Consider the following 14,182-nt stretch of genomic DNA (forward strand, 5'->3'; position numbering starts at 1 on the left):
GGAAACATGCCAGTCCCATTAAAGAAAAATCCGTGGTCACAAATAAACCTATTTTTCATGGCAAGGTAGTGGCCATCCTATATAGAACATAATTGTATATATGGCTTATATAAGTTCTGTTTATTGTATAGATAACACACATATACATGCACATATATTTATATACCTTTTTATTTATTTATTTATTTATTATTATTATTTTATATTTCTAAAATTAAAAAGTAAATTTAACGACGACTAACACCTTTTCTAACTTCAGGGAATTTCAAAGGTACAACTAAAGTTGCCTTCTTTGCAAGTTTGGAGTTTAATTCTCGACATTCTTCTGCACTAGCTTTATCAACTTTACATCCAAGGTTTTTGAACAACGTCACTATCTTTGTGGGTTTCAATAGTAAGTCTTTACCAATCTGATCAATTAAGACACTGTATCCAGAAATAGAAAGAATAAGAGTAAACATATATAAAAGAATCTTATCTGCCATAACAGGTGTACGACTAACGATATGTAGGTTAATAATTATATGCATATATAGTATTCCAACTTACACATTTGATTCAGTGTATCTTTCAGTAAGTCCATCAATTATAACACTTGAAGGTGATTTTAATGCAGCCTCAACTTTTCTACGATTCTTTAAATCACTGGAGCGTACACGGACATAATAGGACATAAGTATGCTGATATACATTAATGTACGGACTCTCTTTCGGTCCTTCTTTCCAGAAGAACCCAAAATAGCCATGATACGATCATTGACAAATTTGGAATTTTGGTAAGCCAATAAATTCTGAACGCCTTCCAAAGAAGTCTCCTTCAAAAGCTCCTTATAATTCAAAGATTGAAGTTCTTCATCAGTTACAATGGATGAAATATCATAAACCTCATCAGGTGATTCAGCATTTATATTATATTTAGGTACTGGTAAGGCTGTTTCCATATCTTTCTTCATTTCGTCCTTTGTTGGTATGTTGACTGTTGCTTTACCAATTTCTGTGTGTAAGTTGTCCATCTGGTTAGCCAAATCTTCACCCTTTACCAAGTTACGTTCTTCACTCTTCAATTGTTGTTTAGCCTTAGCTGTACCGAAAGCTAAACCAAGAGAAGTACGTGCCACCTGGGATTGAACGGTTCTACTCGTAGTGGCTATTTCTGAACTCAAAGCTTTAACAGAGCGAGACATTTTCATTACAGGTGCATTGGTGATACTTAATGAATTATTCTTTTTGGAGTAAACACCAACAATATATCTAAAATAAAATTAATAAGAATAAGAACAGGAAATAAAAAAAAAAAAAAAAAGATTGTACTTACTTGCATTGAACATTCTTTACGGCTTCAGGCCCAAAGTTAGCTGCATGGAAAGTAACTTTATCAGTTTCACCAGTGACAATGCGTTGTTCAGATTTTTTAGAATTAATTTTTTCGCCTTGACGTTTGTAAGCAGTAAAGGTCATGTCAGAAGAAGGTTTTGTACCAGGAAATGTAGCTATATTCGAGCAATTAAATTAGCATCAAAATCATCCAGCTTTTTTTTCTTTTTAAGACTAGATGTTTTTACCCAAATAAGGTGTTTCGACTTCATCCTTCTTTTCAATAATTTCAACCTTTACATGACGTGAGGATGAAATATCAACTGAATTCTTTCTTTTAGTCATTTTATATGTTTACAAAGTTGACTCTTTTTTTTTTTTTTTGCTAAAAGTGTAATTATTTATTTTTTTGGTTCAAGTGGCTTACAACAAAATGAAATCTAATAACGCAGTCACATTAAATACCCATTTTAGGTTCAAGTCGGAAGCAGTATCATAGTTATGATTTGTAGAGAAATTATTATTCATGCAATGTCCATCCAAACAGCTAATGAAGTTACGCAAGCTTGTTTTTTGTATTTACTATTTCAAAAAATAATAAATAATTTTTCTTTAAAACTACCATTTTTAAGAATAATACGTTGTTAGCACTTTTTTTTTTATAATACAGCAGGTTATTTTGACTTTGAAAAAAAAAAAAAAATATTTATTTACATAATATATTTTTTCGGGTGACTTCCTAATTGGTTAATAAAATTGACTTTTCCCCCCCTTTTTATTATTATTATTATTATTATTTTATCTATAATCATACAGAAATGACAAATACCACAACTTCAGGCCCTGAAATACATGCTTCAGTCTTGCAATTTTTATTAAATCATGGCTACATGGAATCTGTTGAAGCTTTTAAACGAGAAGCCCGTCATCAACTTGATCTATTATCTTCTGATGAATCTACTGATGTCCAACTTATTAATCGTTTATCTCAATTACAAATTCAAAGGTATAGACATTTAAACCAAAAAAAAAAGAAAAACAAAGTCAATGCATTTATTAATAACAAACAATTCTATTAGGAGAGTTGATGAATTAAAGGATGGAGATGGAGATTATTTTACAACCTTAACATCTGACTTGTTAGATATTCATTATAGTAATATTCTTACAGTTGCAATTGAACCTCAAACGCATATATTAGCAACAAGTTCAATTGATAAAACAGTAAAAATAAGCACTATGCTTTGCAAATCCAATACTCAAATAGCTCCAAGGACGTATTCTCATCATCAAGCACCTGTTTTGAGCATTGAATTTCATCCTCGCTTGCCTCAGCTGATGCTAACGACATCTATGGATGGCACAAGTGCGCTTGTCAATGTTTCCTTTGAAGAGAGTCTAAACGATCAAGAAGCAGAAAAAGTGGGGCTACATCAATTATTTAGAGATCATAAAAAATATGTAGTTCGTGGTTTGTTTTCACCTGTAGAGGGAAAATACATAGCTACTGCTTCTTATGATCGTACTGTGTGTATCTACAGTATGGAGCAAGAAGATGAAGCACAAAATCTACCCAATTATAAGTTAATAAAGCAAGTAGGACCCTTTATTGGTAATGTAGAGACGATATGTTTTGTAGATGAGATAACGTTAGTGATTGGAGTCAGGGATGATAACTATTTACATTATCTCAATCTGGAAACAATGCAGCAAGAACGTATCAATATGAACTCTACAGGAGATGACTGGGTATCTTTCTCACCTGTTTATATTTCAGTTTCCTCAGACGGAAGTCAATTATTATGTACAACAGATCATGATAGTGGAAGAACAATCTTATTTGCAACAGGAGAATCAAGACAATTACAAAATTATTATATTAACGCGACAGATAATAAGTTTATTACAAGAAGACATGTATGGCATCCCTCTGGTCTTTATTTTTATGCTACAGGTAGTGACGATAATACTATTTCAGTTGTCGAGACTAAATCTGGACGCGTGATTACTAAATTAGCAGGACATAAAGCCATGATACGTTCATTAGTACTAGATTCTGAACTAGGACTTATTAGTGCCGGATATGATCATTCAGTCAAACTCTGGTCAAAGCCATTAAATAATCTTTTAATAAGATAATAAAATTTTATTTCTTTCTTTCTTTCTTTCTTTCTTTCTTTCTAATCTATTTATACATTATTTAAACAGCTGCTGTAGATGAACAAGTCTTTGTGATTTCATTTACTAGGTCATCAAACTTTGATTTATGTACAAGTAAAAGTTTGCGACCTGGTGCAATACCAAAATCAGAGAATGCGCGTCTTGAATCTGATGATTGTTCCTTTTCACTGTTAGTAAATTTAAAATCGAATTGATATTCAGCATATTTAGTAATGATTTCATCTTCGGATTGAAAATAAAATGTTTCTGTTGAATTCGTTGCTACAGCTTTGTCCTTCTTTTTTGCTGATGTCATTTCTTCTTCTTCTTCTTCATTATCTACATTTGAAGCCACTTCCTTATATGTTTTTGAAATAAACATATACCATTCAAATGTATAAGGCTCTTTCTATATATTATAATTAGATCATACATTTAAAATAAAAATAAAAATACTTGCCTGCTTAACTGCATTTTTAACTTCTTCTTGCAACATGTTATACATAGGTGCCATAATTTCAACAGGCATATTAATGAAACGTTCAGACACAACCCAGCCAACATGCTTATCTTCTAAATTTAATGATAAAATATCATTCACTGCTTTATGAACTTTTTCGTTCTTTTTCGGACATTTATTAGAAAGATAAGTGCATAACTGTTTAACGCCTTCTTTCTCCTTTTTTTTTTTAAAAAAAAAAAAAAAAAAGAGTTAGTAGATGCTCTTCAATGTATTCCCATTCTTTTCTACCTTTTGTTGATTCAAATTAATAATGCTCAAAATAGCATATGGATCAGACTTTTGGTCATCAACTTTGACAGTTGTACCAACATGATTCTCCTCGATAATAATATCTGCAAAATCACTCAAATTAATCAATTCTGAATCAGATGAAAACAGTTGTGTTAGTAGTTTTTTTAAAGCTTGGAAATCAATTTCGTCTGGATTATAAAAATCAAAATCAACGTCAACAATTTCCTAAAGGCATTCCAGATAAGTGATTTTAAAAAAACAAGGTAGCTTATATTCCATTTACCTGAAGACCGTCATCAGAGTCTTCTTGTTCAGAATCTTGATGGGAAGCTAACCTTTTAAGAGGTTTATTGTCTTCTTCATCTACAGAGGCTTTTCTTTTCAAGCTCGTACTCATTATCAATATGAAAAATAAAATAAAATAAGGAGTGAATTTATATTTTTTATTTATTTATTTATTTATTTATTTATTTATTTATTTTTTTTTTTTTCGTGTAAAAGTAGCTAGTGACTTGCAAAAAGGACCGTATCTAACCACCGCCACAAATTAGCATGATAGTAATATATTATTTTATGAACCAATGAGCACGTAGCTATATAAGCTGATTACCTCTAATCAGTTCAAAGAAATTTAACAGAGACTAAAAAGCTTCTTTTAACACACACACACACACACAAAAGAAAGTAATAATAATAATAAAAAGGAATGATTTCAAGGAGAGATAGGCAAAGATAACCAATCAATCATGAAGAAGCAAACATTAGACAGAAGAAAAAAAAATAAACTATGTAGTCCATTTATTTCAAGATGGAGTATATGAATAAGTCAGCAGATAAACAAAGAAGAGACTGTATTAAAGGTTTTAGGCTTTTTTTCTTTTTCCCTTTTTTTTTAGTAGTTGATTAAGGAAAAAGGGAGACGATTTAGCAATAGTTGATGGTATTTGGAGTCAACGGTGCATATGGGGACATATCATAGAATAATCAAAAGTAAAATTATAATAAAGATGATAAAGACATAGCTAAGGAACACTATTAAGAAGTCTTCCAAGATACTAACAAAGGACGCAATTACACTCAATATGGGCCATTGTAAATAAAGGATTTGATCCTGCTCTAAAGAAGAGTGGCAAGCTGGGGCCAGTTTAAGGCTAATATCATTACTGAGTCAAGTAAACTTATTCTATAAGAACTGTTAATGTAACTGCTCATTAAAGATATGATCATCGATAGTATTTAATAACAGACTACGTAATTGCCAGAGAGGATACTTTATGAGTTTGTACCAATGTGAGTAGTAGGAAAAAGTTTCAATATGTGGTAGTAAAATATGATTAAGGTAATTCCATTAAACGAAGAAGAAAGTTTATTCGTATGAAGGAAATCAGGTAAGTTTGCTAATTGTAAGAAATTCGTATGACTCTTTATTATAAGGAAATTTATGGCTTAGGGATAAGGAATTAAAAACCTGAGCAGGGAAATATAAAATGATCAATGACTGATTGAATGGGTTATACCATGTAAGACTTTGTACATTTCAAAAGTCAAGAAGGATAACTCGATACTCTAGGAATAATATTAAACGTGCCTTTTTGGTGATAGTAAACCGAGCACGTATCGATATGAAATAAATTCATTTAGCTTAATGGTTTCTTATCTTTACAATAGCGTAAATTCATTTTATTTTTGATGCTTGAGAGTAATTACTCTATGAATACTCATGTCTTTTGTCTTACATTGTTAACATTTAATTCTTCTGTATGTCAATTAAGGTAGATAATGTATGGCTCAAAGAACATGTGTCATATTTTCAATCATTCCTTTCGTTAACACTGATATTCTCAGGAACAATAAAATAGGAGAAACAAAATGTCTAAAAAAGACGTCAACAAAATTACCAATCAATTTTAATCAACTTTACTAAATGAGAAACGAAATTCCGTTAATTGAAATTAAAAAAGTTCGCCTATTAGGATATAAAACTTTGCTGAATAGAATTAAGAATGTACCATTTAACACAGTGAGTACTGTATAATCTATAAATTTAAATTTGAGTACAGCCTGGTTCTTAAATAAGTAGTATGTTTTCTTGAGAGGGTATGTTATAATTAAATAATAAATTCAGGTCAACTATTGATTTTTTTTTCTTTTCTTTTTTTTTTAGGTCTGAAGATGATTCTTAGGGAAAACAAAAAATAAAAGTAAATGCTATGGATAAAAACTCATTCATTTACAAGAGACAAGAACATATTTTATCTGCCTGTGCTGATCATCGAAAAATTGTACTACTAAGCAATATTTTAGAAGAACGACCATGGAAAAATAAGTTGGTCGGACTAAAAAATTGGATTCTACAATCTGCAGCAGCAGCATGATTACTGTTCAACTGGAACTTTATGCAAAGAAATATTTTCGTAGTATAAAAATAGAACTCTTTTCTCCCCCCCCCAAAAAAAAACAAAAACAAAATACAATAATAAGACTCCGCCCTTTTTTCGTCGTCGGAAGGAAAGATGCTGAGTGAAATATAGTTAACGGAACTGGGCATGCATTTTCCTTTTTCCTCATACCAATTTCTTTTTTAATAAGGCAAAATGGGTACGTTAAAATGAATAGAATGGAGAGAGAATAGAACATCCATCTTCAGTGGAAGTGATAAAAGATGGATGAAAAGCGATTCAAGTTTAGAATTTAAAACTAATATTCAATATTTTGTTTATTTTATATATGCATAATTTACTTTCTTAATTCTTATTTCGTGACATTTAGTTGTAAGTACTCTTTTCTTTTTCTCCCCTCCCCAGTCATTATCATTTTAAATGCATCGAATGTCGATTTTAATTATATATTTGTGTTCATTATTAGAATTTCACTATTGAAGAAATCCGTGGTTTGATGGACAAGGTTACCAATGTCCGTAACATGTCCGTCATTGCTCACGTCGATCACGGTAAGTCTACCTTATCTGATTCCTTGGTCTCCAAGGCTGGTATTATTTCTTCTGGTCGTGCTGGTGAAGCTCGTTTCATGGATACTCGTAAGGATGAACAAGAACGTGGTATTACTATCAAGTCTACCGCTATCTCCATGTATTTCCAATTGGAAAATGAAGAAGACATCAAGGAAATTAAGGGTCAAAAGACTGATGGTTCCGCTTTCTTGATTAACTTGATCGATTCTCCTGGTCACGTCGATTTCTCTTCTGAAGTTACTGCCGCTCTTCGTGTTACTGATGGTGCCCTTGTTGTCGTTGACTGTATTGATGGTGTCTGTGTCCAAACTGAAACTGTCTTGCGTCAAGCTTTGACTGAACGTATCAAGCCTGTTATCTGTCTCAACAAGGTTGATCGTGCTCTTCTCGAACTTCAATTGGACAAGGAAGAACTTTACAACTCTTTTGCTCGTACTATTGAATCCGTTAACGTCATCATCTCTACCTACGTTGATGAAGCTCTTGGTGACTGTCAAGTCTACCCTGAAAAGGGTACCGTTGCTTTCGCCTCTGGTCTTCACGGTTGGGGTTTCACTCTTCGTCAATTCGCTATCCGTTATGCCAAGAAGTTTGGTGTTGATAAGGAGAAGATGATGAACAAGCTCTGGGGTGAAAACTACTTCAACCCTAAGACTAAGAAGTGGACTACTAAGAGCACTGATGCTAGTGGTAACCAACTCGAACGTGCTTTCAACATGTTCGTCTTGGACCCTATCTACCGTCTCTTTGATTCTATCATGAACTTCAAGAAGGATCAAACTAAGGTTCTTTTGGAAAAGTTGGAAATCAGTCTTGCTAGTGATGAAAAGGATTTGGAAGGTAAGGCCCTTCTTAAGGTCGTTATGCGTAAGTTCTTGCCTTGTGGTGATGCTCTTTTGGAAATGATCTGTATCCACCTTCCTTCTCCTGTCACCTCTCAAGCTTACCGTTACCAACAATTGTATGAAGGTCCTGTTGATGACGAATGTGCCGTCGGTATCCGTAACTGTGACCCCAACGGTCCTCTTATGCTTTACGTCTCTAAGATGGTTCCTACCTCTGATAAGGGTCGTTTCTATGCCTTCGGTCGTGTCTTCTCTGGTACCGTCCGTGCTGGTTTGAAGGTCCGTATCCAAGGTCCTAACTATGTTCCTGGTTCCAAGACTGATCTTGCTGTTAAGTCCATCCAACGTACTGTTCTTATGATGGGTCGTAACGTTGAAGCTATTGAAGACTGTCCTGCCGGTAACATTATCGGTCTTGTTGGTGTTGATCAATTCTTGGTTAAGTCTGGTACTATCACCACTTCTGAAGTCGCTCACAACATGAAGGTCATGAAGTTCTCTGTCTCCCCTGTCGTCCAAGTTGCTGTCGATGTTAAGAATGCCAATGATCTTCCTAAGCTTGTTGAAGGTCTTAAGCGTCTTGCCAAGTCTGATCCTTGTGTCTTGACTTACACTTCTGACTCTGGTGAACACATCGTTGCTGGTGCTGGTGAACTTCACCTTGAAATTTGTTTGAAGGATCTTGAAGAAGATCACGCTCAAGTTCCTCTCAAGACTGGTGACCCTGTTGTCCAATACCGTGAAACTGTTACTGCTGAATCTAGCATTGACTGTCTTTCCAAGTCTCCTAACAAGCACAACCGTATCTATATGCGTGCTTTGCCCTTGAACGAAGAACTCGCTGATGAAATCGAAGCTGGTAAGATTTCTGCCAAGGACGATTTCAAGGCTCGTGCTCGTATTCTTGCCGACAAGTACGAATGGGATGTCTCTGAAGCTCGTAAGATTTGGTGTTTCGGTCCTGATGGTACTGGTCCCAACGTCATGGTTGATATTACCAAGCAAGTCCAATACCTTGGTGAAATCAAGGATTCTTGTGTTGCTGCCTTCCAATGGGCTACTAAGGAAGGTCCTATTGCTGATGAAAACCTCCGTGGTTGTCGTTTCAACATTCTTGATGTCACTCTTCACGCTGATGCTATCCATCGTGGTGGTGGTCAAATCATTCCTACCTGTCGTCGTGTCGTCTACGCCTCTGTCTTGACTGCCTCTCCTGGTATTCAAGAACCTGTCTACTTGGTCGAAATCCAATGTCCTGACTCTGCTATTGGTGGTATTTACTCTTGTCTCAACAGACGTCGTGGTCAAGTCTTCTCTGAAGAACAAAAGCCTGGTACCCCTATGATGAACGTCAAGGCTTACTTGCCTGTTAACGAATCCTTCGGTTTCACTGCTGATCTTCGTGCTGCCACTGGTGGTCAAGCCTTCCCTCAAGCTGTCTTCGATCACTGGCAACTTATGTCCGGTGACCCATTGGAACCCGGAAACAAGGTCTACGATATCATTCGTGCTGTTCGTAAGAGAAAGGGTCTTACTGAAGATATTCCTGGTCTTGACAAGTACTATGATAAGCTTTAAATGATTTTTTTTTTAATTTTATTATGGGAAAAAAAAAGGATCTATATATATATACATATATAAAAAGATGGGAAATCAAATAATAATATTTTAATCTATTGCCATTTTGTTTAATAATATACACATGTACACATACACATTTTGTTATGATTTTTATGTATATGAAATAAAGAAATCATATAAATATATATTTTGCATTTATTACATTTGTTATTACATTTATTTAAGATATATGCATATATGTATATATAATTCTTCACCAATGACTAGCCAGGTGTGCATTATTATTTATAAGATAATCTCTAATATGCGGTGGTATATTATTCCATTTATCATGCCAAATCTTCTTCTTCTTCTTTTCTACATTATTGTTTTCAAATTGTTCTTTTCTTTTTGATCTCTTTACTCGTTCCTTTTCTTCTAAAACCGACAAAGCAGCAAGACCAGTTATTTTTTCTAAACTCTGAATATGACAAGAGGACTGAATAAACTCGTAAGCTAATACACGCCTTTTAGTTGCAACATACAGATAACATCCATCTTTGGACCACTGTAGTCCATTGATCTTGGCCAGTATTCTCAACCTTCGACTCTTTTCACCACGAAAGGAGACCATGGTAATCTCTTGACGCGCAAATATATGCAGTGTATGATAGATAGCCTCATTTCCTTTTACACAAGAACTTGTACATACATGACCTTCACTATCCGTCGTTTGTCGATCAAAGTCCAAGACACGAAATAAACGAGTTGGTTCATTTTGATCGATACAGGTATCCAAGTCAACCGTGTGTAGATAGCCATAACGATTTGAGAAAGCCAAGACACCTTCACGTTCTGGATGAAATTGTATAGCATATGTGTACCCTCCAGCATCGATACGGTAAAGCATTTCGAATCGAGGCTTTGTGCGCCAGACAAAGACATTATTATGTGTATCTGATGTGTGTGCAAAATACAGAGAAGATTTGCTCCAGGCAACATATTGAGAAGACAAAAAGGGTAAGGTTGTCGTAGTGGTGGTGGTGGTTGTTGTTGTTTTATGGATGGTATCATTTAATAGGATAGATGATGGTATCTTTAATTTCTCGGGCAAACTAAAAATAATTTGATCTCGCTCGTCAAATGAAATTTCCGAATGAAAGACACAGGCAGCATCACCTATACAAATAAGATGTTTGCCATCTGGACTGACTTTAGCATCGTTAATGGGGACTCGATCGAAGGAGCGAATATGATGATATTGGAGATGACAAGTAGATGCAACGGTGTTATGCGCCAAAAATGAGGAATAATGTTGCTGACAGTGTTGATGATGAGGTAGATGATATACGAGCACGCCAGCGTCATTTAAAGAAGCTATCAAGTAATGATTATAATAATAATCTCCTGACGTTAATAAATCAATTCTTTTCCATCGTACAATTTGAACAGAGTTTGTCATTAATAAGACGTTGTCTTTACTTTTGAATTTAGTGCCCCATATTTTAATAGGCTTTTGATCCTCCTCCATACAGCAGTAAAGCTCAAATTCTCCTTCAATACCTCCGATTGCCATATAGCCATATTTTTCTACTATACACATAGGCTCATAGGTCAAAGAATGATAGGATTGTTTGGGTAAAATAGTAGGAAATTGAGATCGTTTAAGATATTTGGTGTAAGGAATAAAGTTTGATATTAAAGTGTTACTGGTAGTTGAAGTTTTGTTGTTTATACATTCATTATTTTGTCTTTTTTCTTCTTCTAAATGATGGTTTATAGAAGCATGTGTCTCGATAAATTTACTACTCCCAGAGGTTGTAACATTTTTTGAATACTAATGGAATTATCATCACTGTCCAGCCATGTCGTGTTATTATCTATATTATAAGGTGATGATGATGATGACGTGGTATCAACCATCAGACCATCATAGTTTCCACATTCAATAATTCGATCCTTATAGATAGTATGAAGCTTCTCAGAAGAACCGAAATCGGATAAAACAAGTGATAAAGCATTTGCCGACTGGTCGTGATTCGTTGTGGAACTAGAAACAGGTAATTGTCTAGGCCACCCCTTCTCCTTTTTCCAAAATGATTCTTGTTTCCACGGTGTATTGATACTATTTAATTCTTTCTGCTTCAATTTTATAAACTGTGTTAAATTCATATCGTTTGATTGCCAAGTGAAATCGTTTGTGCTGTAAGGGTCCTCATCCCACATATCAAAACCATCAGTAGATGAAGAAAAAGATAGCTCGGATGCGTTTGAATCATTATCATCTTCATCTCTATAAACTGCTTTACGAGGCCCAATGTATTCATAATCAAGCGAATAGTCAGATTCCTCATCATCTTCATTTTCAACTGATATTATATTATCTGTAATAAGCTGTGAGTATTCCATAATGAATATATGAATAATATAACAAGAAAGAAGAACATAAAAAAAAAAAAAAAAGTTCTTGTTACTTTAACTTTAATTTGTTCTGAATTCAAAATTGATTATCTTCCTTTTCTGTTTATGTACAGTGAGAACGGTAAATTTTGTCACTTTGAGAAAATTAAATGTCCGTAACCAAAAAAAAAAAAAAAATGTCACTAACCCAAAAATGATTGTCCCTTTATGTCTAGAAATTTTGTCCTTTTGAAATAAAAGAAATGTCACAACAAGTTAAATTGAATTGATCTAAAAATGTGTGTATTTTTTTGACTTCAAAATGATTGGAATGGAATTTTATTATAACATTGAATGATTTGTCGTTTAGAATGACTGGCAAAGTTGTATAGAATTTCAGCAGGTATGGCATTACATGCCTCAACAATTCTATCAGACAATTTTTCTTCAGTCAACAGTTTGTGGCATTTCAATTTTCCTTTTAACATTGCCCCAAAACTGTTCAATTGGGTTTAATTTAAGCGAATATGGAGGCAGATACATCGGCTTATAGCCACGACTTTCGATTTTCCTCATCATCGGTCCATTTCACTGCTTAGAGAAAATAAAAAAAAAAAAAAAAATCAACAGGTCCATTTTCCTGAATGGGTCCTGCTTGGCTCAATACATTCCCATGCCAATTGGTGGCCTATAAAAGAGCACTTCAAGAATTTAAAACTATTCTTTTCAACATTTTATTATTAATGGTTGAAGATATAACCAGAGAACAAGCACTATGCATTTTCTTTTGCTTGAAGCACACTGAATCTAACGTAACTATAGCTCTAAAAAAAGCGGGAACGATTAAAGATGTCGACGTTTTCTTTGAAGAAAATCCATATAAACCTTTGTTACATTGTAATGAAAGAATCAGTTCAAATCCTTTGAAATATAAAAGATATCGTAGCAGCTTGCATTTGGTAGAAAACCATGTAGATTAGAAAACTCAAATTTTGTAATTTCAATTGTTTATTAATAAAAAAAAAAAAAAAGAACTACTGTCCTAATTGATAGTATACGCCTACTTTCCCACATCTATTTACCCCTTTGTTTTAAAGCTGGGCGACAATTAAACAGTTTAAGATTCTCAGGCTTGTTCAGCAACTGGACACTATTGAAATACTTAAACTGATTTTCATAAAAGAATTGACCAATAAATACTTTTTGTAGGCTTGAGTTGTTTCTGGATACAAAATTTTTGTAAGTTTATTACTATTTTAGAATTTACGCTCTTTGTTACCTTCATAATTATTCAAGATCTGTATGGTTAGTGGTGAAGCCAGCATAATCAATTGATATAACGCATATTTTTGGGCTGTTGTTTAAAAACTCCAAAAAATCTACTGTGCTTCCATGAGCGTTATTCAATTGTGACAAGATCTGGTTTACATCTCTCACATCGCGCTTTGGAAACATTTGCTTCGCTGTACTAAGGACTTTACCCACTAATGATTTTTTGTACAATATATCTATCATCCTTTGTAAGCAACTGACTCTGTTTTCTGTATTCCCAACGGATTTTCTGCAATAACCAATCACTTGATATCCTTCTTTCTTTATTTCATTTATTATCTGATGGTGTTTTGGCAATACTTCGATACTATTTTTTACCACAGAATCTATAACAACAGTCAGTAAGTTTTTGTGTTCTTAATTGTCAATTTCAAACTTACTGTAATATTTGTTGTCTAAGACATATAAGCGTCTGCTTCTGAGTTTTATCTCCGAATAGTTCTGCGATCAATAAGATATATCTTTATTCTTTTTTTCTCCCTGAGTTGTCGCCGTTCTTAGAAGCATAACGAATTATTATCACTGAAGTGAGCGACACATCAATATCAATTCTCAGTAAATATGTCTAGCTGCAACAATATCAATTATTTATGAGTTACTATCATTATCGTTGTATAAGATCTTATTACATAACAATATTCAATATTATCAATGTATATATGATATGTATCACTCAAGAACAATTATGTAATTGAATACACCAGTCATAATCCTGTTTGAATTATGTATCTAATTATTATTATTAGTGCTCGAATATTCTATCAATGACTATTATTAAGACTAAAGTTATTATATACTATATTATTAAATAATACAAAGTAATGTTTCGGCTATTTTTTCATTATT

The 14,182-nt window shown here is 33.6% G+C and overlaps 7 protein-coding genes across 7 annotated transcripts; 3 read left to right on the forward strand and 4 right to left on the reverse strand.

Annotated features, from left to right (window-relative positions):
• Window positions 1-44: 44 nt before the first annotated feature.
• BX663DRAFT_516583 (RNA polymerase I associated factor, A49-like protein) lies at window positions 45-1,698 on the reverse strand. Its single transcript, XM_051528614.1, has 5 exons — window positions 1,563-1,698; window positions 1,316-1,490; window positions 550-1,251; window positions 132-498; window positions 45-65 (listed from the first exon to the last, which is right to left on the reverse strand). The coding sequence occupies exons 1-4, from the start codon at window positions 1,657-1,659 to the stop codon at window positions 228-230; spliced, it is 1,245 nt and encodes a 414-aa protein (XP_051380785.1). The 5' UTR covers window positions 1,660-1,698; the 3' UTR covers window positions 45-65; window positions 132-227.
• A 277-nt stretch (window positions 1,699-1,975) lies between these two features.
• Window positions 1,976-3,479, forward strand: BX663DRAFT_476341 (WD40-repeat-containing domain protein). The gene is made up of 2 exons (XM_051524264.1): window positions 1,976-2,320; window positions 2,394-3,479. Exons 1-2 carry the CDS (start codon window positions 2,133-2,135, stop codon window positions 3,451-3,453), a joined length of 1,248 nt encoding a protein of 415 aa, XP_051380786.1. The 5' UTR covers window positions 1,976-2,132; the 3' UTR covers window positions 3,454-3,479.
• On the reverse strand, window positions 3,467-4,651 carry BX663DRAFT_516587 (p21-C-terminal region-binding protein-domain-containing protein). The gene is made up of 4 exons (XM_051528615.1): window positions 4,512-4,651; window positions 4,226-4,453; window positions 3,935-4,153; window positions 3,467-3,883 (listed from the first exon to the last, which is right to left on the reverse strand). The coding sequence occupies exons 1-4, from the start codon at window positions 4,623-4,625 to the stop codon at window positions 3,515-3,517; spliced, it is 930 nt and encodes a 309-aa protein (XP_051380787.1). The 5' UTR covers window positions 4,626-4,651; the 3' UTR covers window positions 3,467-3,514.
• Window positions 4,652-6,438: 1,787 nt separating this feature from the next.
• BX663DRAFT_553791 (elongation factor 2) lies at window positions 6,439-9,622 on the forward strand (the record flags this gene model as incomplete). The annotated part of the gene is made up of 2 exons (XM_051531477.1): window positions 6,439-6,558; window positions 7,094-9,622. The coding sequence occupies 2 exons, from the start codon at window positions 6,439-6,441 to the stop codon at window positions 9,620-9,622; spliced, it is 2,649 nt and encodes an 882-aa protein (XP_051380788.1).
• Window positions 9,623-9,725: 103 nt separating this feature from the next.
• On the reverse strand, window positions 9,726-12,029 carry BX663DRAFT_516590 (uncharacterized protein). The gene is made up of 2 exons (XM_051528616.1): window positions 11,430-12,029; window positions 9,726-11,409 (listed from the first exon to the last, which is right to left on the reverse strand). Exons 1-2 carry the CDS (start codon window positions 12,011-12,013, stop codon window positions 9,879-9,881), a joined length of 2,115 nt encoding a protein of 704 aa, XP_051380789.1. The 5' UTR covers window positions 12,014-12,029; the 3' UTR covers window positions 9,726-9,878.
• A 581-nt stretch (window positions 12,030-12,610) lies between these two features.
• BX663DRAFT_516593 (uncharacterized protein) lies at window positions 12,611-13,036 on the forward strand. Its single transcript, XM_051528617.1, has one exon. The coding sequence runs from the start codon at window positions 12,649-12,651 to the stop codon at window positions 12,982-12,984; it is 336 nt and encodes a 111-aa protein (XP_051380790.1). The 5' UTR covers window positions 12,611-12,648; the 3' UTR covers window positions 12,985-13,036.
• Window positions 13,037-13,137: 101 nt separating this feature from the next.
• BX663DRAFT_574324 (uncharacterized protein) lies at window positions 13,138-13,672 on the reverse strand (the record flags this gene model as incomplete). Its single annotated transcript, XM_051532146.1, has 1 exon — window positions 13,138-13,672. A coding segment is annotated over one exon (381 nt), but the record flags the coding sequence as incomplete, so codon positions are not given.
• Window positions 13,673-14,182: the final 510 nt, after the last annotated feature.

Source organism: Cokeromyces recurvatus (genome assembly GCF_025118155.1).
Source record: "Cokeromyces recurvatus strain NRRL 2243 chromosome Unknown BX663scaffold_21, whole genome shotgun sequence".
Taxonomy (NCBI): Eukaryota; Fungi; Mucoromycota; class Mucoromycetes; order Mucorales; family Mucoraceae; genus Cokeromyces; species Cokeromyces recurvatus.